The sequence below is a fragment of the Sarcophilus harrisii genome, chromosome 2, assembly GCF_902635505.1.
Source record: "Sarcophilus harrisii chromosome 2, mSarHar1.11, whole genome shotgun sequence".
Classification (NCBI taxonomy): Eukaryota; Metazoa; Chordata; class Mammalia; order Dasyuromorphia; family Dasyuridae; genus Sarcophilus; species Sarcophilus harrisii.
In genome coordinates this window covers 202,902,591-202,926,031 of record NC_045427.1, presented here as the reverse complement: position 1 = coordinate 202,926,031, position 23,441 = coordinate 202,902,591, and the positions used below count along the sequence as shown (strand labels likewise).

General features: G+C 32.7%; 1 protein-coding gene across 3 annotated transcripts in view; it reads left to right on the top strand.

Annotated features, from left to right (window-relative positions):
* Positions 1–23,441, top strand: part of FEZ2 (fasciculation and elongation protein zeta 2) — a 46,843-nt gene that overhangs the window by 3,743 nt on the left and 19,659 nt on the right. For all 3 annotated transcript variants that reach the window (XM_012539864.3, XM_023494619.2, XM_031951264.1), the window contains exons 2-5: positions 6,096–6,204; positions 13,732–13,848; positions 17,322–17,463; positions 18,640–18,908. In XM_012539864.3, coding sequence (XP_012395318.1) covers positions 6,096–6,204; positions 13,732–13,848; positions 17,322–17,463; positions 18,640–18,908 — 637 coding nt within the window. The remainder of the gene's footprint in view (positions 1–6,095; positions 6,205–13,731; positions 13,849–17,321; positions 17,464–18,639; positions 18,909–23,441) is intronic.

The window sequence follows — 23,441 nt, the reverse complement described above, 5'->3', positions numbered from 1 at the left end:
TGGAATTAGTTGCATTTTGAATTATTCATTAAACTTCCCTCTCTGTTGACATATATAATCTCTGCTCACTATAGTGATATTTTTTGTTACCTTTAGTTCCTTACTCTCATTTTTATGTCTTGCTTTTGAGTATATGTATAAAATATATGTATATGTATACATATGTGTGTATGTATGTGTATATAAACATATACATACTTACACACATATATATGTATGTGTGTGTATCTCTCTCTTTATATATATATATATGTATATATATATATATATATATGTATATATGTATGTATGTATGCATATGTTTATATTCACCTGAATGCAGAATTCCAGAGAGGGGCAAGTAGAGTTTTTTTTGAATGAGCAATGTAAAGAAATAGAAGAAAACAATAGAATGAGAAAGACAAGAAAACTCTTCAGGACAATTAGAGATATCAAGAAAATGTTTCATGTAAAAATGGGCATGACAAAAGACAAAAAGTTATGGACTTAATAGAAGCAAAAGAGATTAAAATGTGACAAGGATATACATATCGCTTCCGCCCTCCCCCCATTAAAGATCTTAATATCACTAGTAGCAAATTGGTATGATTGTTGCATTCTATATACCAACAAATTTGTATAATTCAACAGTGGCCACAGGATTAGTTTATATCCCAATACTAAAGCAGAACAATGCTAACAAATGTTATAAAACACTTGTATTCGTTTCATACAGCAGCAAGATTATGCTTAAGATTCTGCAAGATAAGAGTGTGAACTGAGAATTACCAGAAGAGCATTCTGGTTTTTGAAGAAGCAGAGGGATTAGAGACTAAATTGCCAACATTCACTGGATTATGGAGAAAGCAGAGGAGTTCCAGAAAGATATTTATTTCTGCCTACACTATAAAGCCTTTTACTGTGGATCATGACAAAATGTGACAAGTACTCAAGGATATGGGACCATCTTATTTGTTTCCTGAGGAACCTATATGTGGGCCAAGAAGCAAGAGTTAGAACAAAACATGCAACGACTGATTTGTTTAAGATTGTAAGAGGAGCATGAAAAGACTGTATATTAACACCTTATTTATTTAACTTATATGCAGAGTATATCATGTGAAATGCCAGGCTGAATGAAACAAAAGCCAGAATCAAGGTTGCTAGGACAATTATTAAGAGTCTCAGATATGCAAAGAAATCATTCTGATGGCAGAAAATGAAGAAGAACTCTCTTAATAGAAAAGTTAGCTTGAAGCTTAAAATAAAAAACAAAACAAAACAAAAAAAACAACTTAACGTTTTGACAATCGATCCCATCCCTTCCTGGCAAATAGAGAGCAAAGAAATGGAAGTAGTGTCAGATTTTATATTCTTGGGCTTGCATGGTAATGCAGATCATCATGGAAGATGACTGCAGTCTTGAAAAGAAAAGACATTTGCTCCTTGGAAGGAAAGCTATGGCAGATCCAGACAGCATACTAAAAAGCAGGGATCTCACCTTGTTGACAAAGGTCCATATAATCAGAGCTATGATTTTTCTAATAACTGTATGGTTGTTGAGAGTTGGACTATAAGGAAAGTTAAGCCCCATAGAATTGATACTTTTGAATCAGTCATTAGTTAAAGAAATTAATTTAGGCTATTCATTGGAAAGCCAAATACTGAAAATGAATCTTGAATACTTTGTCCATGTAATGAGAAGACTATTGAAAAAGATTCTGATGTCAGGAAAGATTGTAGGCAAAAGGAGAAGGGAGTGGTAGAGGATAAGATGGATATGGTCTCATGGAACACTGAACATGAATTTGGACAGATTTTGGGAGATAGTAGATGATTGAAGGGCCTGGCATGCTATATATATATATATATATATATATATATATATATATATATATCAATGCCAAATATTCATCATTCTTTGGGGAAGGGAAGGTACATTCTTGTTATTCTTTAGACTTTGGTGTTTCTTTTTCTTGTGCTTTTTTCTACTTAATGTCATCTTATTTATTTATGACTATATTATGCTTCATTTTAGTCTTTTGTTTTTATATAATAATGTTTTATACTATACCGAATCTTAAATTTCATGTAAAGATATGGCTTTAAAGTTTGCTACTTTTATCTGAATTAACATTATAAATGAGGTGCTTAACCAAAAAATACACCTAGTTGAATATTTAGAGAATTCCAAGGTTAGAAGATCCTTAGAGAATTTTTATTTCACTGTTTTCATTTTATGTGTGATTCCTTAAAGGAGGAAATGATGGATCTAGAGTCCTGACTCAGTTCTATTTTCACAGCCTTCTTGCTTAGCTTGTTAACTTTTAATCTCTGTAAATAAACATAATTATTCATGTGCTGCAGTAGTATATGGATTACTTGGGATAAAGTAACAGTTAAATTTGTTGACTTTTACAACAAATCTTATAATTTCTTATCTTAAACGTTTAATATATGTTATTTTGCTTCAGGCATTTGTTGTATATGAGTTCAGAAAATTTTGGCACATTTTAAAATTCTTCATTATTTTTGTGATGTTGTATGTTAAGTGCATTTTTGATGAAAATTCCATTTTCCTATTTCTGTCCTTTAATTTTATCTCACAGATTTTCATTGGGGTTTAAAACAAGAGAGTTTTTAAGCTATTAAAGTTTAAAACTTTACTAACACTTTTGGGCTACCTTTTATTTTTCAGAGCTTATCATTTTCTCACTGGGAACAAGATTCATAGTCCCAGTAGAAATAGAAAATAATGCATTCATTAGTGTCCCAGTTTTTCCATGTCCCCTCCAACATTTATCATTATCCTTTCCTGTCATCTTAACCAGTTGAGAAGTATGAGGGAGTACCTCAGAGTTGTCTTAATTTGCATTTCTCTAATTAATAGTGATTTAGAACATTAGGTCAGATGTTCTAAGTCAAGCTAGTGTCAATGGAAGCACACACTCATGATCTTTTTTGTTACAAAATGAAACCATATCAAAATTATTACTTGTTCTGAATAATCTTCATGTCACTGTACCTAAGAGGATTGTGAAGAAAGTGCTTTTTCAAACATTATAGTAGTATAAAAATATGTATTATTAAATGACTAAACTGGTTAGTGGCAAAAAAGGGGATTAGAGTTCATATCCTTAAATTTCTAATCTATCTACTATTGGTACTATATTATTGGTACTAAAGTACTATTTTTCACCACACACAGACACATACACACACACATTTTGTTGTATCTTGGTACTCATAGCTAATTGATTCCTGAAGTCATCATGAGTAGCAAAAATAACGAGGATTGGATGGTTTTTTCCTATAAAAAGTACAGCTTTTTCCCATAAGGAGTACATTTCCATTCTGCATTCTAATCATCCTTCCCCCGGAGTTCCCCAAAAAAGCAAGTGGGGCTTCTAGCTGCTGTAGAAACGAGTCAGCCCTAGTCCAGCCCAGCCTTCCTTCTTGTCTCAGCACACTTTTTGACAGGAATCTTGACCTTTATATCTTCCCTCACCCACTCTACTGTCTAAGCTTCATTGGGGCAGGAGCACCTGGATTTGGAGGTGGAAGATATGGTCCCAAGTCTTCCACTGTCCAAGGTTTTGGCTGTGGTCCCAGGACTCAAAGCTGCCAGGAGTCCTGGGTCCTCTTCCATTGTAGCCACAACTTCTCCTTGGGCTCCCGCTGCTGCTACTTCAGCCACCACAGCTACTCCTGCTCTTGCTGCTTCTCTTCTTGCTGAGCAGGCCGACTGCTCCATACTCCTTCCACCACTATTTTTTGGGGGTCTGGGATTCTATACCACTGCCACCACATTATCCTACAAGAATGGCCCTGCAACCTGCCCACTAACATGCACACTCTCAGTACTGTGGGCTCTAAACTGACAATCCTGTCTGTGTACCACTACCCTTCTTGGGGAGGAGCTGCTCATGGCCTGGGACAGTAGCAGCTTCCACAGGAGTTGGGCAGCCTAGCCAACCTCATATCCTTACTGCTCAACAAAGACAACAACCAAGTGCAATAAGTGCTGAAGCATTTTTTCTTGTTGAAATGCTTCCAATTCCGAATTTGACAGTTTCAAAGTATATATATACATATCATAATAAATTTAGCAAGTATTTATAAGTGCCTACTTTGTGCTAGTCACTAGGAGTTTAAAGATAAAAATAAAAAAATGCCATCCCTCAAAGAATTTATTGGGGAAAACTACGAAAATCTTTGTAGGCAAAAGGGTTGATAGTTACTGTTTTCTATGTAAACTTTTTTTGGGGAGTAATAATAAGATTTGAAGGTGTGATTTTTAGTCCTTGGGTATCTGCCCTGCTTTTATATACTTTGAGAATTGTTCTCATTATGTCCCCCACAAATTGTCTGCTTCATCTTGGATTTTTTGTTTTTCCTTGATTTATCCAGTTACCTTTCTCATCTTTGTTTTCTCTGATTTTTGAGTGTAATAGATTCACAGTCCTTGATGGTAAAAAGGGTTTATTGTAAAAATTTTCATGTATCTCATTTAAAAAAAATGTTTGTTGCCTTCTAATTTATCCTTAAACATAGGCAATTCTCAACTTTATATTTGTTCACATTAGATAAATTCATATTCAATTTTGACTTTATGTGAAGAATTTTAAAAGAACTGTTGAATGAAGAGCTGATTAAGCTGCTTGCTGCAAAGATTGAAGAAAGGTCTTCGTGTATACTTTATCCTTATACCTTACCTTTTATTTAATAATTTTATTTATTATCGTGGTACTGTAGTTAATATGTCTGTATTTCAGTACATTTTATGTCTTGCCTTTTATTTTGTGTGTGCCTTTATTATGTAGTCTTAAGTCAAGTGTATAGGTAGGGGCAAATATGCTTTATACAAAAATTGCTTTATTTAGAGGACTACAGAATGGTCTACTTATGTAAATTAGCAAATGTTTGTACTTTTAGGATAACTTTACCTAGTTGTGTTTCTCACCAAGCTATTGTCTGACATTTCCCCCTCCCTTGCTTCTTAATGTTTTGTAATACAGCTGTTTCCCTATTTATATTGCTAGTTGAAAGTTAGGTATTTTACTTGCACTAGGTATAAACTATATAGTTTGTGACTACCTTCTTTGGAGGAAATGAAAGTTTCTATTAGTCTTTTCTTTACCTAGCATTTTGTACCTTTATCATGGACATTTGTTTTTCCTCATATTTCTCTTTAATTGACATTCATAATAAGTTCCTACAGAAGACACCAAATCTGTTTAGTAGAGGCAGAAAGATTATGCATTGTTGTGACAAAGTTTAAAGATTTGGAATTGGAGTTGAAAAATACATCTTTGCACATAAGGTGGCAGTATGATAGGGGTAACAAACCTGGGATTTTTACTCAATCAAGAGACCTGGTTCAAATCCTGCATCTGACTCCGAGACCATGGCCAAGTCCTTACTCTTTGAGAGCCTTAATTTCCTTATCTGTCAGATGTGTATAATAATACTTGCACTATCTACCTCAAAGGGCTGTTGTGAGGATTAAATAAATGAGTTAAAGTAATGAGAAATGTTTTGTAAGCTTTAAAGGCATATCTTGTCAGTTGTTGTTATTAGAATGTGCCATACATAGAAGCTAAGAACTAGCAAGAAATTAAATTTGTGATAATATTATTCCCACATTATCTTTCTTTAGAATTCTTTTATTCCAAATCCATTTGAGTGAACATTCTTCTTTTATACTTGACAAATGTACCCTACCAACTCTATTATTACATTTCATGAAATTCCCATTATAACACATTTTTCATTTTTATACATTATGATTTATATGTATATATATATATATATATATATATATATAAATACACATATAAATATAGATATAGATATCATAAGTAAATCAGGGGAGCATGGGAAAATGTACCTATAAGATCTATGGATAAGGGAAGAATTTATGACAAAATAAGAGATAGACCTCTCTGCTTCTGACTTTTCCTAATATATAAAATAAGACAATTCATCCAGATAATATCTTAGTTCCCTTCTACCTCTAAATTCTATACTTCTATTGTAATATTCAATTTTTAAGAAAATGAGAAGTCTTAAAGAAATTTAACTTACATTGAATAAATTTGTTTTCTTTTCCCAAGGATTTGGAATGCATTAACAGATAATTATGGTAATGTGATGCCAGTAGATTGGAAGTCATCCCATACTAGAACTTTGCATTTGCTCACCTTGAACCTCTCTGAAAAAGGGGTAAGTCCTGAATTTGTTCATTTATTTTCTGATTATCTTATTTTAAAAAATTGATATTAAAGATATGTAACTGGCTTAAGAAGCCAAAGCACTAGTTTTCTGATTTATATAAATAGTTCACAGCTGAATTAGAAACACATTAAACTACCAGTTCAGAATTGTGTTCTGCTTTAAGTTTAAAGAATTTGGAAGTATTTGGTTCTTCTTGTCCCAAAGCTACCACAACTTATCTTGTATTTTTTGTCTATGTACTCTCATAAATCCAATTGATTTCCAGATATTAAGTGGATACCATTACCCCAAGTAGGCTGTTTATTTGTTATATCTTGTTTTTTCTTCTTGAACAGCCTGCTTCAATTTCTGTCCCAATATCTCTTAGTTGATTTTTTTATGCTGTTCCTTGTTTATAGTATAGCATTGACAATATAGCATATCTTTGTGCCTTCACCGTGCATTTCTCAATTGACCTTTGGGTCACTAGCAATTGTAATTTTGTGAAAATAATGGTAGTGTATGACTCTAACCACATAGAGTCATTGGTTTTAAAAACAAATTTTTCCAAAGAGAAGCTTGGAGTCATTTAAAGTAATATTTGAGTTCCCAAATGTAATGCATACCATTATGTTCGTCTTATTAGTTTCTACACCCAGATCATTGTCCATCTGTGATATACAGTGAAGAAGTGTATTAATTGACTAGTGTTATAAGCTAGTCATTCATTTGGTGTGTCATAGATTAGAAAATACCATTTTTTGTTACATTTCAGAAAAAGGTTAATAAACAGTAATGGTCAGCATTTTATGCTAGGCCAAAGCAACTCACTTTTGATATGCTAAGTGATAATACATAGTAAGAATATCAGCTACTACTTAAATACACTTTTAGGTTTGGTACAGAGTGCTAATAAAGATATAATCTGTTTATTAATTAGGTGATTATTGTTAAGTTTGAGCCAGAATGTAAGAATCTTAAGAACAGTGACTTTGATTTTGTTTTTGTATCCCTAGAGCCTAGTATAATTCCTCTGACAAAGAGGGTGATTAGTGAAAGTTTGTGGGACTGAATTTCCTGGAGAAAAGAAGACTTAGGGGGAAGCATATGATTGTTGTCTTCTAATATGGAGGAAGGATTAGATTAGATTTCCTCTGTTTAATCCTGAGGTGGGATATCAGGAACAGTGCGAGGAAAGTAGGAAAACATTTTCAGTTTGTTGTGAATATCTGAAAAATCAGCTGTATCCCTTTCTTGGAGACCTTCAAATAGAGACAATTGTCATGTATATTATTGCAGGGATTTCTTTTGTCTTGGAATGGATGGCTGCTGAGGTGCTTTCCAGATATCAAATTTTATGATTTTTGTGATTGTTAGTTAGAGGTGAGAAAGGTATGTATTTCAGGCATTAAGATAGTCAGGGCAAAGGCATGGAGATTGGAAATAGAGTCCAGGATGTAAGAAACAAGGAGAAGACTCATTTTTTTGAATCATAGAATGTAGGAAATAACATATAATGAGGTTATTAAGACAGATGGGGGTCAAGTTGTGAAAGGCTTTTAAATACAAACAGGAATTTATAGTTTAGAGACAATATGGAGTCACTGTAGTTTGAATAGGGAACTTATATGATCAGATTCGTGTTTAAGGAAAATGACTTTGGTGGCCATATATAAGAGAGATTGGAGTGACAATCAACATATACAATAACTGATAATTCCAACAAAAAGAACAATATATAAAAGTGAGTGCTATATAATTAGTGATTGACCTTGGCCCTAGTAAAGAGGTAAGGAAATCTCTCCCTTCATGTTAGTAGGGAAGCAGGTCCTTATCTACCTTTGTTCTCCATCCCTTTCTTTGCACTGCTTAAATGTACTCTTTCCTTAACTCTGTTTTAGAGTTTCTATCTTCTTTCAAGATGCAATTCAAACATTACCTTTTATATAAAGTCTTTGCTATTGCTCCTTTTTGCTAGTTCCATTTTTCTCTAACTATCCTTTATTACCTTTTATTTTTACTCCATATATTTAAATATGTGCATATTTTCATCTCTTTTTGAATGTAAACTCTTTGATAGGAGGGATTGTTTCATCCCTTAGTACCTAGCACCAGATGTGACACACAAAGAAAAGAGGTCAAAAATCAGCCAACAAAAGCAACTGTGTTTCCCAACATATGCAACATTTAAGATCCCTATTTCCTTGCTCCTACCTGCAAAATTGGGGAAGTTCACTTCTAAGTCTCTTCTTTGGCTTCAACATCAGGTATAATTATATAGTATTCAACTTCATCCTACTGTTTTTTTTTTTGTTGTTGTTGTTTACATTACTTTGTTCTCATATATATTGTTTTTATGGTTCTGCTTACTTCACTTTTACCAGTTTTTGTAATGTTTCTCTTAATGTTTTGTTTTGTAAGGTAGTCCATTAAATTCCTGTACTATTGTTTATTCAACCACTTTTCTATTTGACAACTTTGAATCTCTAGATATCCTCTTAAGTTAGAATGACTGTATCTTCTCTCACATCCTGATATAATACTGGTCCTGGGGAAAACGGGGGGAGAGTCAGAATACTCCTTGGGTACCACTGTATCCTTTGAAGTCTACTTTCAGCAACCTTTCTTTCTTCAGTATCTATTCAATCAAAATCTAATTTGTGGTGGCTTTAGTATACTGACCCTCCAGGTTATTCTCCCACATTTTTCAGTTGAGCATCTGGATCACCACCTTTTTCTCTTCCTCCACTTTTGTTTTCATACTAGGGGAATTTGTATAGATGTTCCCTCAAACTTGCCAAACTCCTGGATGCCTTAGTTTTTTAAAATCTTATGACCCACTTCTTCATTCTACCTCAGCCACAAAATTCTGTCTCTTTAATTAAAAAACGATGTCAATTCCCTATCTGACCATAACCATCTGTCATTCAACTTCCCTTTTGAATGACCCCTCCTAAATGTATTCTTTATTTTCATTGAGACTTCCAGTTCCCCCATTCATTCATAATAGGGAAATGGATCTTCTTGGGACCAACTCCCCTGGCTGGTAGCTGAATGACCACTAATTTGCCTAATTTGCCTGCTTGAATCTCTACATAAGTTGTAGTGTGTCTATCTCCATCCATCTCCTAGAAAAGAGAGTTATTTCCTTGGCTCTATCCTGCTGTATCTTTATTAACTGCTCCTTGGCAGTATTACAGTATTATATACAGTATTATAGTGGATGAGGCTTGGAGTCGATGGGACCTGAGTTAAAATCCAGCATCAGATACTAAGTAACTGAGCAAGTTACTTAATCTATTTGCCTCAGTTTTTTCAACTGTAAAATGGGAAGAATAACAGCATTTGTTGTGCAAACCAATCATGTGGATCAAATGAGATAGTATTTGTAAAGAAAGCACTTAGCAAAGTATCTGAAACAAAGTAGATGATATATAAATGCTTATTTTCTCTTTCTTCCACCCCTAATAACTCTTCCTCTCTCCCCCTCCCCCCCCCCCCCCCCCCCCCCCCCCCCCCCCAAAGGCCCCTTTATGGGACATTCATTCCTTGGCATAAATTCACTTTCCTCCTTCTCTAATCTCAACCCAGTATTTTGCCATTTCAATTCTTTATTCTATTTTTGAATTCCTTGCCCTTCTGTACTGTTGGCACTTAACTTTTGGCAAACTGAATGAGACCTCTACTCTTGTTTATAATCCACCAAATGTAATTGTGTAAGAAATCTCATAAGAGTAATAAGGGTGTGTTTATAAATTCATATTATTCAGTCTGGGCTGGGTTCTCGGGTACAGCAAGCTAGTCCTTGTATTTCTCCCTAATTGATTATCTCTTTCACTCCTCACAGAAACAATTTTAAAGTTTCTCACACCTCTTACTCCCTTTCTTAACTGGGCACCTCATCTCTTTAATAAGAATATTGAGGCCATTAAACATGAGCTTCTACTTTTCTCCTTCTCTTCATCTCAAAATTCCTTGATAACTTGTTGTTCTCTTCCAGTCTGACAAAGAGAGGGTCCTTCTGTATTCTCCAAGGCTAACATCTTGATTTGTGCCTTTGATCCCAACCACTCCCATCCTCACCATCAGATTGTAAGCTCAGTTTCTAAGTTTCTCAGTCTCTGTCTGTCTTTCTCTCTCTCTCACACACACACTCTTATCTCTCTCCATTTCTTCTCTACTGGCTTCAAACATGATAAAATCTTCTTCATTACTTAAAGAAAATAACAAAACTCTAAAACCTTAGTAAAACTCTGCCATTCCCTCAAACTCTCATCTTACATCTCTTCTCCATTTCTTAACAAACTTCTTAAAAACTGTTTATACTCACTTCTTGACTCTGCAGTCTTTCTTCTGACTTTATCATTCAATTGAAACTGCTCCCTCCAAATTTACCAATGATCTCTTAATTGCCAAATCTAAAGATCTATTCTCAGTCTTCATCCTTTTTGATCTTTGTGCTGCAATGGTACTGTTGACCACCTTTTTCATACTTCCTCTTCTGTGGTTTTTTTTTTTTTTTTCCCACTGAGGCAATTGGGGTTAAGTGACTTGCCCAGGGGTCACACAGCTAGGAAGGGTTAAGTGTCTGAGACTGCATTTTAACTCAGGTCCTCCTGACTTCAGGACTGGTGCTCTAACCACTGCGCCACCTAGCTGCCTCGCTCTTCTCTGGTCTTTAAGGAACCTTCTCTCCATTGAGTCTTCTAATAGTTTATTGCTCTTCAGGCTTCTTTGCTGGCTTGTCATTCATGTTTGCCAAGGTTCTGTCTTAGACCTCCTTTTCTTCTCTCTTTGTGCTCATAAAGTTCCATGGATTTAACTGTCTCAACTTTATTACAGATAACATAGATATTACAGATACAGATAATAATTATAGATAAATACAGATAATTCATATGCATTTATGCAAATGTATGTATATTTATACATATACATATATAGGTGTTCATACATATATACACTCCCTGAAACTTGCCTTTTTTCCTCAGGTTATCATGTTTTGCTAGTCTACTTAAAGCTGGCTATTATGAGGTACACGGTGGTTAGAATATTAGGCATGGAATCAGGATGACCTGAATCCAAATTTTGCCTCAGAAATTAATTGTGTGACTCTGGACAGGTTACTCAACTTTTTTTGCCTCAGTTTCCTCATCTGTAAAATGAACTGGAGAAAGAAATGATAAGTCAGTCCAATGTGTTTGCCAAGAAAATCCAAAAGGGGTTACAAAGAGTTACTGAAACTTCAGTTTTCAGTTAAAACTGAAAATGACCGAACAACAAACTCAGACAGAGAGGGCTAGGAGGAATAGTTGACATATTTCTTGTCTTTTTTTTGCCCTTTCTTTGTCTTCATCATTCAACAACTACATGGGCTTCTTTAAAATTGATTCCATCTTGTCCAGATCCTTCTTTCTGTCATCCTCAGAGATCTAAGTCATTTATCCTTCTTCCCCACCCCCTAGTAAGTTTAATAACTGGCTCATAAACTCTTTATTCACTCCAACCTCAACTTGCTTTGAATAACCTTGTCTCTTTGATCCTTAAGCTCTTCAATTCCTATAATCTCTCTCTGTCCTAGTCTAATTCAGCCAAATAATTTAGTTGCCTGAGGAATTTTAATTGCCATTAGCATATCTAGGTAACTGTTATTGTTAAAATCAGCCATATTAATTAATTTTTTAAAAAAGCTACAACATTGACTTCTGCCAACCTTTAAGGTTATAACATTTATGGGAAAGAAAAATATATAATTTGAATCCCTGCCATTGAAGGACATTTGATTTTCTAAAGTAAGAAAAGTCATTCAGAAAAGCCAAGGCATATTGAATTTCGGTTTCAGTTTTTACATAACTAAAATTCAAGATGGTGTATTATAAAAATGATGGGTTGTTTGTAGAGCAAGCAACTGGTACATTCCAGGCATTTACATGAGGGTATTTTTTTTTTTTTTTTCTGTTTGGTGGCTCTTAAATTTCATTTAGGGAAATAGTACTACCAGTTCTGTCTATATCTCTGGCACAGGATTTGATAATGGAAATGTTTGGTAATTATAAAGGAACATTTATGCTGAATAATGATACCCATAACAACCAAGGTTACCTTGTAAAGATTGGAAAGAATTCTAGAAATTGGAGTGGAATTAAGGGAGGGAACCAATTTACTCATAGATATGTGAAATGGGATCATTATTTCTGATGTTCTGGTCATAATGGAAATGATTTTGTTTGTTGGTGTTATAACATTTAGGAAATTTTGGCACCTTTAAGTAATAAAAATGTTTTTAAAGAAAACATTTATGCTGATACACTGCTTGTAAAGCATTTTGACTAGCATGTCCTGTGCTGTGATCTTCCTTTCCTTAATGCCAATAAAGGAGAAAAAATGGGTAAGATACAAGGGTTAGGTGGACATAGGTGAACAACAGTAGCAACATATGATACAAATAATATTTGGCTTGGTTAAATGCAGCTTATTTATAACTGTCAAATAGATATCTTTATTTTGATTATTGCTTTTAAGGCCAGACTAAATTCTGGGGCTGATTTAGGTTTTATATTCCTTTCTAGAGCAGATTTTGGTATTTTCTTTACACTTCTGAATGAGAACTTACAGATTCATCATAAAATAAACTCAGCCATGAGAACCCTACGTGCAAGAAATGTTCATGAATAAGACTGGCATAGAACAAAAAAAAGTCAAGCTAGGGGAGAATAGAGAGAGAATGGTAGTTAGCTGACTCCTTTATACTAGAATTGGGTGTAAGCCAACTTTAGTTGGTTTTGGAAATTTTTAATTCATACATTTAGTAAAATAAGAATTTGGAAAGTGGAATGAAGGAGGGGGAAAGGAATATTATGTTATCTTTGTTTTATTGCACTTTAGTTTATGTTGTTAATTATCTTTCAATTGTGCTTTAATCTAGTTCTAGCTGCACTGGAAGAATTGTGGATAGTGTATGTGTTTGATGCTGTTTTAGAGGATAAATGATAAATACTGTTGTTAATTTCAGTAATGTTCATTGTTTAAATCTTGTTGACTTCTTGAGAGAAAAAAGGATCATTCAGAGAGATTGAGTGAGCCCCAAAACAAGAAGATAGAGGACATATAGTCTTGGCTTATTGAATTTATTTTCCTTGAATTATTATTTGTATAGTGATTTGAGTTTACAAGTATCTCGTTCCATTCTTTCTCCACACTTCCTCCACAAAATAACTATACTTGAATTCTTCTTTCATTATTGTATTAGTCACAGCATATTTCTTTTCCTCCATTATTAGTAATCAGTTCTTTGTCTTATTTCTTTTTGGAGTTCAAATCAACAATTTTAATATGTGTTTCCTTTATATTGAAGTACAGAAACAACATATAGACTAAAGCTCCCTTTGAATCAGTTCAGCTTTATTTCCTGGTGTCACTGCCTTTGAATAAAGAATATCAAGGAAAATGCTTTTCTTCTTGACTCATTCTTCTAATTCTTCCCCACAGGATTTTTAAAAATCATAATACCTTTTTATTTTGTGTTTTTATTTTTAGATAAATGACAATTTGATTCTTGATACCTCGGATGATGAGGAGTTGAGGGAACAACTGGATATGCATTCGATTATAGTTTCCTGCATCAATGATGAACCCCTTTTCACAGCAGATCAGGTATGAAGAAAATATTTCTCAATAAAAGTCAAAGTAAAGTGAAAATAATTTTCAGTGAATTCTTTAGGAGATTCAAAAGTTGTTAGACTTCAATTATTTTCATTTATTTTTAAATGGACTCATTTCCCAAGCTAGAATTAGGACAATATGTACTATGTTGATTCTTTCAAATTAAAGGCATAATTTTATAACATACATGGCACTGACAATAGAAATCTAGATTGAAGTGCTACTTAGTTTTACTGAAAGATAGATTAAAAAACAATGAGCTTTAATATGAATATTCAATTTGATTAAACCTTGGATAAAATTTATCAGCATGAATCAGAAATATATACTCAGTACTTTTGAAAGAAGTGAATATTTTCTTTGGAATGTTATAGAGTACCAATCTTGTTTGCATTTTGATCCAGTTGATGTAGTTTTTCATTTTTTACATATTCTTCCCACCTCTGTTGTGCATCAGAATATAATGCAAAGACTTTTTCCTGAACCCATATTTGCCATGGTTATTAATTACATAAATTCTGTTATTCTGCATGTTAGGCCAAATAGCAGAGGTCATTGAGGGAATGACTATGACAAAGATTAGGAAATACAGATGAGAGAAACATAGGAAGTACAGTAATTACTTCCTTTTCTTCGTCTAGGTTATCCTTACACACACTGATAAAAGATGTAGTTCTGCATTTGGAAAGAAAGTGAATAATAAAAACAGAACAATTGATAAAAAAAATCCAGTCTTACCTAAAAGACTTTCTGGAAAATCATTATAGGATTATAGAGCTAAAAATGACCTAAAGTTTTGTAGTCTTTTTTGGCAAAATACATTTTTAACAAATAAAATTTAAACCATCTCACAATCTACCTTAATTTTAAGATTTTTAGAACAGCTTTCCACATCCTTTCAAAGCAATGTGTAAGAATATTTAAGAGTGTTTATTATAGCAAAATTCTTTTGTATAATTAATGTAATTCCTTTTGTTTTGAATTGAATTATTTCTATTTTGCCTCCTAATGGAGGTAGAAGATATTATTTTATATTTTAATCTTCATAAACTTAGAGAATATTAAATCTTCCCATAATTTCTTCTTTTCCTCTCAACTGCATTCCCCCCCTCCCTCATCCTTTTATAATTCCTTTAATAGTCTTTTCACACAATATTATCTTCTAACATCTGTATGACTTTTGTGGCTCTACTTTGATACTTTTCTAAGTTCTTAATCTAGCCTCAGTGGTAGTCTGCAAGATAAAAATATTGTAGTAAGAGTTTGAGCAGAAGTGATCATGTTGGGAGCATTATGCTTATTTTAAAATATAATAGCAAATACTTGCTTTCAAAGTTTGTGTTCTGTTATGACCTATAAATCTGCTTGTAAGCCTTGCAGACAATGATTCCCAATCTTGTTTTAGTGTTTCTGCTGAAATAAATTTCTTGAGTCCTCATGTTTTTCACATTTTATATATAATGATGTAATTTTTTTTTACTGGTAAAGAGATAATCTGTCATGTTTTATTTGAAAATTTTTTTTGGCTTTTATATTATCTGCAAAACTTTTATTTGTTTTATTTGAATGACTAGCCATAGATATTTCCTTTGGCAAAACGATGGGTTAAGCCAGATGGTCTCTAAGTTCACTTCTAGCTCTAAAAATTTTAGAGTTGTCCTAAGAATTTATTGATGAATATTAAATGTTAGGGTTAGGGATAGGATCAATAGAATGCTATAAGTTTTCTATGTTCTTGAATTTTTTTTCTTACCATAACTTTATTTGTCAGCTTAGCATATATATGCCAATACTTAGTTTTGACCCACAGGCTTTTTCAAAGTGTTTTTTTGACTTGTCATGGAAAGATTAAGTTATATTTAGCTTAATTTTGGTGTTAAGTGCATCTGGTTGTATTCTAATTCTTTGAAAATTGGTAATCCATTAATAGCATATATAGTTTTTCTCTATTTTTGATAAAAACAATTTATGTTTTTATTTTATTTCTACATATATCTCTCTCCTTTTTATTCAGAGCATTTAATAAAAAATAAAAGAGAAACAAAAAGCAGTTCAGCAATATGTAACCAAATAGTATATAGTATTCCAAAACCATAGGTGCCCACTTATGCAAGAGAGGATGGAATTGCATTTTTTTTTTCATCTCTTTCCTGGGACTAGGCTTGTTCATTAGAATTACACAGCATTCAGCTTCATTCTTTTTAGGTTGTTCTCTATTTATATCGTTGTAGTTATTGTTCCTGCTTCTGTTCAATTTGTTCTTCATCAGTTCATTTAATTGTTCTCATGCTGCTCTGAATTCCTCATACATTCATTACTCTTATGCAATAGTATTGTGTTACATTCAGGAACCACAATTTGTTTAACTTTTCTCCATTTAGTGGGCATCTATTTAGTTTCCAGTTTTTTGTTACCACAAAAAATGCTGCTATGAATATTTTAGTATATATATGATCATTCTATCTTACTTCATTGTGGTATGTGACAGGATCTCTGGGTATAGATATTTTTGTTACTTTGTCACTAAAGAATAATTCCAAAATTCTTTTCATAATAATTGGGCCAATCCACATCTTTAGAAGTAATGCTTTAGTGTACATAGATTTTCACAGTCCCTCCAACCTAAACTATTTCTGTCTTTTGTCATCTTTATCAAAACAAAGTCAGCTATGTAACATAGTGGATAGAGAGAGAGATTTGGAGTAAGGAAAACCTGAGTTCAAATCCTAGTTAATTCACGCTAGCTCTTCATCTCTGGCCAAGTTACTGCTTCTTTCTTCTGTAGTTTCTTCTTCTGTAAAATGGGCCTAACAGAGTTGTGAGGAGAATCAAGTGAGGTAACATACATATAGTACTTTGTAAACTTTTTTAAAGGGCTTCATAACTAGATGTGAGGGGAAATCTCGGAGTTATTTTGATTTTTTTCAATTCTTAATGATTTGAGTGAGGGCAATTAGACCTATGATTCATTGGTACCAGCAACTCCCAGTGAGGAAATACCTGCTACCAGTATATCTGCTCTGCCAGCCACTTGTAGTGCTTGAGAACTACTTGAAGCACTGTGACTGCCCAGAGTTAGGGACTTGCCAAGGTCATACAGTTATTACATACTGTTATTTTGAGAGCTGTTTTTCCTCATATCTTTTGATCAGTTTTCCTTGGATGATGGTTTTGTGTCTTATATTTTTGAGTTTCATATATGTTTTGTATTCTCAATCAGAATATGTGATTAATTTTAACATTCTCTGTTAGTTACCACGTTGGATAACAGTTTACTATAATTATATTTTAATGTCTCTTTAAGCATGTTATAGGAATTTTTTGTTACTTTGTGGTTAATAATGCATCTTTTAGTAAAATAAATTTAATAATAACAAATTTAAAATAATTAATATTAATAATTGATTTAGCTAATATAATCAAAACAAAAAACTTTATTATTATAAACATCTTTTTTTGGGAAGGTTATTGAGGAAATAGAAGAAATGATGCAAGAATCACCTGATCCAGAAGATGATGAAACTCCAACACAGTCAGATCGTCTCTCCATGCTTTCCCAGGAAATTCAAACTCTTAAGAGATCTAGTACAAGCAGTTATGAGGAGAGTAAGAAACCTTACTTAAATTTATATCTTTAAACTTGTTTTTCCCTATCACATAGTTTAGATTTGATCTATCATCTCTTTTATCTTTTAAAAGTGGCTTCTCTGTCTTTTCTCCTGGGATATTTTAGAATCATCATAGTTGGGACTAGAATACATAGAATAATTACATAATACAATTTAATAACTTATTACTCTGAATAGTTTCTAGACATGTATAACCAGCTTGTGATTATTTAGCTGCTGGTTACCTAGAACCTCAACTAATGATTTCTGTATGTCTCACCTTTCAAATGGAGTAGACAGTGTTGAAAAGCTTAACTGTCTTCTTGGTTTATGGACAGAGGTATATGTCGAGGAATAAAGAACTAAAAAATTTCATGGATAATTTTCTTTGGAATATTTTAATATCATGCTGAGTAGTGAGATTATTTTTCCTGGATGTGACTCTAATATTCAGATGAAAAATTTAGATGAAATTTCAGATGAAATTTCATTCAGATGAAATTTCATTCAGATGAAAATTCAGAGAAAAAGCTTATAATTGTGTTTCATTCATATAGGAGTTTGAGTGATTTCTTTTATTCTTCCATCCTTTAAAAAAAAATATTCCTGAGGGGCAATAAGTGGCGCAGATAGAGTACCACCCCTGAAGTCAGGAGGACTTGAGTTCAAATTTGGCCTCAGATACTTAATACTTCCTAGTTGTGTTACCCTGGACAAGTCATTTAATCCTAATTGCCTCAGCAAAACAAACAAACAAACAAACAAACAAAACATTCCTGGGAAATTGAGAACTTCTGGGTACCTGTAATTTATTAATGTGTATTCTCCTAAAACTGACTTCTGCTAAATTGCTTGTGGTTTTTTGTCAGCAGGTATTTTCCTCAGCTTTTTCCTTTTCTTTTTGTACTTCCTAGCTGAGCTACCAGGGATGGAAAAAATTGGCTTAGACTTGTAACTAATTTTTTCATATGTATCTGTTTACTCATCTGACAAGCTACTTGGCCTTTACTCAAGACTGCTAACCAGAAATTTAAGCAAGAGTCTCTTTCCCCCCCAAAAAAAAGAATAGTTATTTTAATTGTTGGTAATCACATTTGTTCTTTGGCATAAAAAACTGTCTTTTCTTTTAGAAATTATTTTTTCTTAATATACTCTACTTTGTGGTTGGTTACAGGGGTAAAAAGGCTCTCAGTGAGTGAATTAAATGAACTACTAGAAGAAATTGAGACTGCTATCAAAGATTACTCTGAAGAGTTGGTTCAGCAGTTAGCTCTTCGAGATGAGCTAGAGTTTGAAAAGGAAGTGAAAAACAGCTTTATTTCTGTCCTTATTGAAGTTCAAAACAAACAAAAGGAACATAAAGAAACAACAAAAAAGAAAAAGAAGCTGAAAAATAACAGCCCGCAGAATGGCAAGAATGAGAAAAGTCATATGCCTGGGACAGTAAGTGAGATGTTTGGTCTTCATATTCATAGGCAATATTCATCTCCAACTACATATGGATTAAATCAGTAATACTTTATAACACAGGAAACCACAGGAGCACTATAAGTAATAAATATGAAGGAGTTTGTTACTTTGAAACAAAAAACAAAACTGAATCTCACTAAGAAAACAGTTCTACACTAACAATGACATCCCTCAGTGAGAGCTGATTTTAGTGAATTGGAGAATCCAACACAGAAAAATAAGATAGGAATAAGTAGAAATGGTGAGAAGGAAGGAAAATTCCAAGAAGTGACTAGTACAAAGATAGCACAGTTTTTTAAAATCCAAAAAATGCACAGTTGTTTGAAAATGTCAGTCTTTATAGTAAAATAAATTATGAGTCAGCATTTCTTAGTGGAAATGATCCCATTTGAAGAGATCCCACATAAAACATTTGGCTAATCATTTTAGGTCTCTCACAATGGAAAAAGGGTGAGAGTTGCTGGCACCAGTAATACCTGAACTTTATTCCCAGCTCTTTTGTGTTTCTGGAGCAATCCTGCAATTTCCTTTGATGAGACTTCAGTCTGTCTTTCCTTCAGTAGTTGTTTTTTTTTTTTTTTTTTTTTTTTTTTTTTTTAATTTTCTATACTTCTGTTCCACTTTGACTATGTTTACTCCTGAAACCATTTTGGGATACTCCAACATACTCATTAGCCTTGTCTGCTATATACCAAGAAGAGCCAACTTTGCTTTAAGAGTAAAAATGCTTGCTTGAGAACCAGTTTTCCTAAAGTGAACCAGCCTTTATTTCATTGTGAGTATGACTAGGGGAAAAAAGGACAAAGTTAAAGTTATAAAACATTAAACATAGTTTGCTACAATCAAAATTATATTTTCATCTAAATTATCAAGTGTAATTTATAAACTAGCATGCCTCAAACTTTGTACTGTATATATTTGGTGTGTCATTTAATGTGACTAGGGATTCCATTAGAAAAATTCTCTCTTGGGAATGTTTTACCATTTTTTTCCCTATAAAATAATAACAAAAATTATGTCTGTATCAAATATGTATCAGATAACAAATATGTATATCAGTTTTGGGAGTATGAAAATAGCCTTGTTTTTCCTTTGTTTTATGCACAAATTTTCCTGACCCTCAATCTTAAGAGCATTTCATATCCCAAGATGGCCCAGATTTTTTTTATGGTTTACATTGCCATTACATTCTAGCCCCACAAATGTTCTGAGATTTAATTAGTTTAGGAAATGCTGTAGTAGACAAATGCATATCATTAACTGAACTAAAGTTGAGTGAGTCCTGGAGAGGGAATGCAATTCTTGAGTTGCTGTGCTGCCACAGAGATGTTAATCCAAACAAAAGTATCACATCACCTAAAATGCTGTGCTATTATTGGTCTCAGTACAAGGTGGTCTCTATTGCAGGGATATTTTCTAAAAGCAAAAATAGAAATTGACAAAGTCAATCTTGAAGCACAGTTTGTATATTTAAAAAGGAAATATTTTTTAATATATCTAGCTTTCTTGCTTTCTTATAGAAAAAGATTTATTTTCTAAATATCTTCAGAAGGTGTATATATTCACAGCTTTATCTAAAAAGAATCTAGCTATGTAATAGAAAAGTAGGGAGGGGGGGCTTAGTTGTAGGCAGCAAAGATAGATACTATTGTTTTCTAGCTTTTTGAATCAGTAAAATAGGTGACAGGGTAGGTACTTTTACTTAAATCAGCTGGTTCACTGATTTAAATGCCAGATCTTAAATTGGTTTGTTTTTCTATGTAGTGTAGTTTTATGCCTAGACACATTTAGACAGAGACAGGAAGACAGGACCTGGGACTGATTTTTCTTGTGTGACTCATAAACTGGCGCTGAAGGCATTTCCAAAAGAAGAGTTCCAAAAATATTTTGAGCAATGATAGTACTGTTAATACAAGGGTTTAGTCCCACTTTGCTTCTATTGCATTGCACTGTCCCCCCATGACTACTTTGAAGAAAAATACCACTTTGGAAATTTGACTATACGTTTTATTAAATATTGAAAGAAACAAATAGTTTATTACTTTATATTCATATTATACATAGTTTAAATTTTTCTTTCTTCAATTAAGATTAGAGGATAGAATTTACATTTAATTAAAATAAAAGAAGATGGTAAATAAACAGATTTTTTTCTTAGAACAATTTCTAGGCATTATGTTATATGAAGACCTGGTTATAATTGGAGCCATTGGGCAAATCTGCTTCATACCATTTATGGTATTAAGAAGCTGATTTGATAAGGAAAAACTAATTATGATTTAGTTTTCTGTTATTTTGTAATGAAATAGTCTCTGAATGATTGTGAACTTCTTAGATGATTGAGTTTTGTGAAATTTCTTCTTAAGATTTTGCTTTGCTGTAACTTCTTTGCTGTCAAAATCTTTGGTCAGGTGTAAGGACATGGCTTAGCTATTAGTGCTTACTTCCATTTTTTTTCATAAATATGCTTTGTTCTTGAAACTTATGATTCTAGAAATAGTAATAGGTGGTTAATTAAATTATGGCTATTTTTATTTGGTGAAGTTCAAATCGCTATTTATATAACTGGTTCTAGAAAATGGCTAACCTTATATGTTCCTGCATATTCCGTATAAAAATAGCATTTAGTTGGGCTTGAGGTGTGTGAGCTCTTTTCTCAGAAATATTGATACTTATCCATATTGAAATTCAAAGTTGAAGCTTGTTAGTATTTCTTAGGGTAGTTTCAAATAGTACTCATAATTTGTTTGTTTGCTATTCTGATGGTGCATTAACAATAGTCATATTTTTGTTTTGACTTTGGATTTTTTTCCTCATACTATTGGGATATGTACTTATTTTCTTAAGAGTATGAAAAACATAATCATTGTAATTGAAAAGGCAATTTTCATTGCAATGGAAATACAGTTTTAAGTACCTTTCCATGATAATGCCTCAAAAAGTAGCTTTGCTGGTTTATATATATTATGACTTTTTTTAATCCAGGTACATAACTTAAGAAACTGAGGCACAGTGGGGTTAAGTGACTTGCCAAGGTCACAAAAGTTTGTAGCAGTGCCCAGATTTGAATGCTCTGGCTTAAGAGCACATCAGCTTACCCATAAGTCTGCTCTTTCACCTATACAAAACCTTTACCAGAGGCATCTGTATTCAAATCAAGGGCATTCTTGACATAAATATGAGCAGAAAAGTCTTTCACTAAGCAATATTCAATTATATACCAAATCTTTGCCATTTCACAAGTAATTGAAAGATAAAAAGAATATAAAATCTGATTGTGTGTATTGTTTGTTGAATGAAAGACATTTGATTTGGTAGAACAAAACAACTGCCTTATAGTGAGTTTGTCCCCTATCTGTATCTCAAGACTGTTCAGGATTCCTTGGAAAATAAGGCAACAGAAAGAATCTTGGTCAGTGAATGAGTTTAGAGATTAGCTTTTCTTCTGTACTTGATGTTATTTCTTAATGAATTTAACCTAAAATTATAGGACAAAAACAGCACTTTTATGGAAAATTTGTACTTTAGTAAATTGATCAGAACTAACATTTGAATCATAACTAATATCCAGCTGCTTTGTATATTTCTTGAGCTGTCAAAAGTTAAAACAAGAAGCAATAGCTCCATTTCCTTACAAATTTTGCAGTGGGTATCTTTTTTAAGCTCAAATTAAAGTTCCAGAAGCATTTTTTGAATACTTCTGTAAATGAAAAAGAATTGTCCTTATTTAAAGATTCATTTAACTGTGCTATTGAGGAGTTTCTGGAAGTGATTATCTTTAATGTAATAATATGCCAAAAGACAAATATCAAGAAAAAAATCTAGTAGAATTCTGTAGATGTCTTCTAAGGGATGTATATGCTTAATTAAAATCATGCTTGTGCATTGATATCAGTATTTGCCAGTATCTGTGTGAATAAACATTTTCAAAGATAAAATTGGTAAAAATCTTATTACTCATTAGCATTAACAGATGAATAATTGCAATTCATTTTGATGTTAGGGAATACCATTCAACCTTAATTAAGTGAAATGTTGTTCCTGTCAAAAAGAGTAATATTCTTTTCATTAGTAGAGGAATTACAAAAAATTACACTTGATATTATCATATTTTTCATAGTGTTGATAAAAATTTGTGGAAATGTGTTTTCCTGTCATGTAACTTCATGTCCTTGATTTTGTCTGTTGGCCTGCAAAGTCTAAGATGATTTATTATCTGACTTTTTATAGGAAAAAGTTTGCTGACTTCAGCCCTAGAATTTTACCTTGAATAGAAAGAGTTGGGTTTAGATTCAACTTCTTATATTGGTTTTTTGACCAGGAACAAGTCATTTACCCTCTTTTGGCCTGACTTTTCTCTTTTAATAATATCATCTATTTTAACAGGTTATCTGGAGTTATATCTAAACATGAAGTTTATTTAAACATAATGTGCTTAATAAACTTTAAAAAGTGCTATACATATCTGTTACTTTCATTACTTACAGCATTATTTTATGATAATCT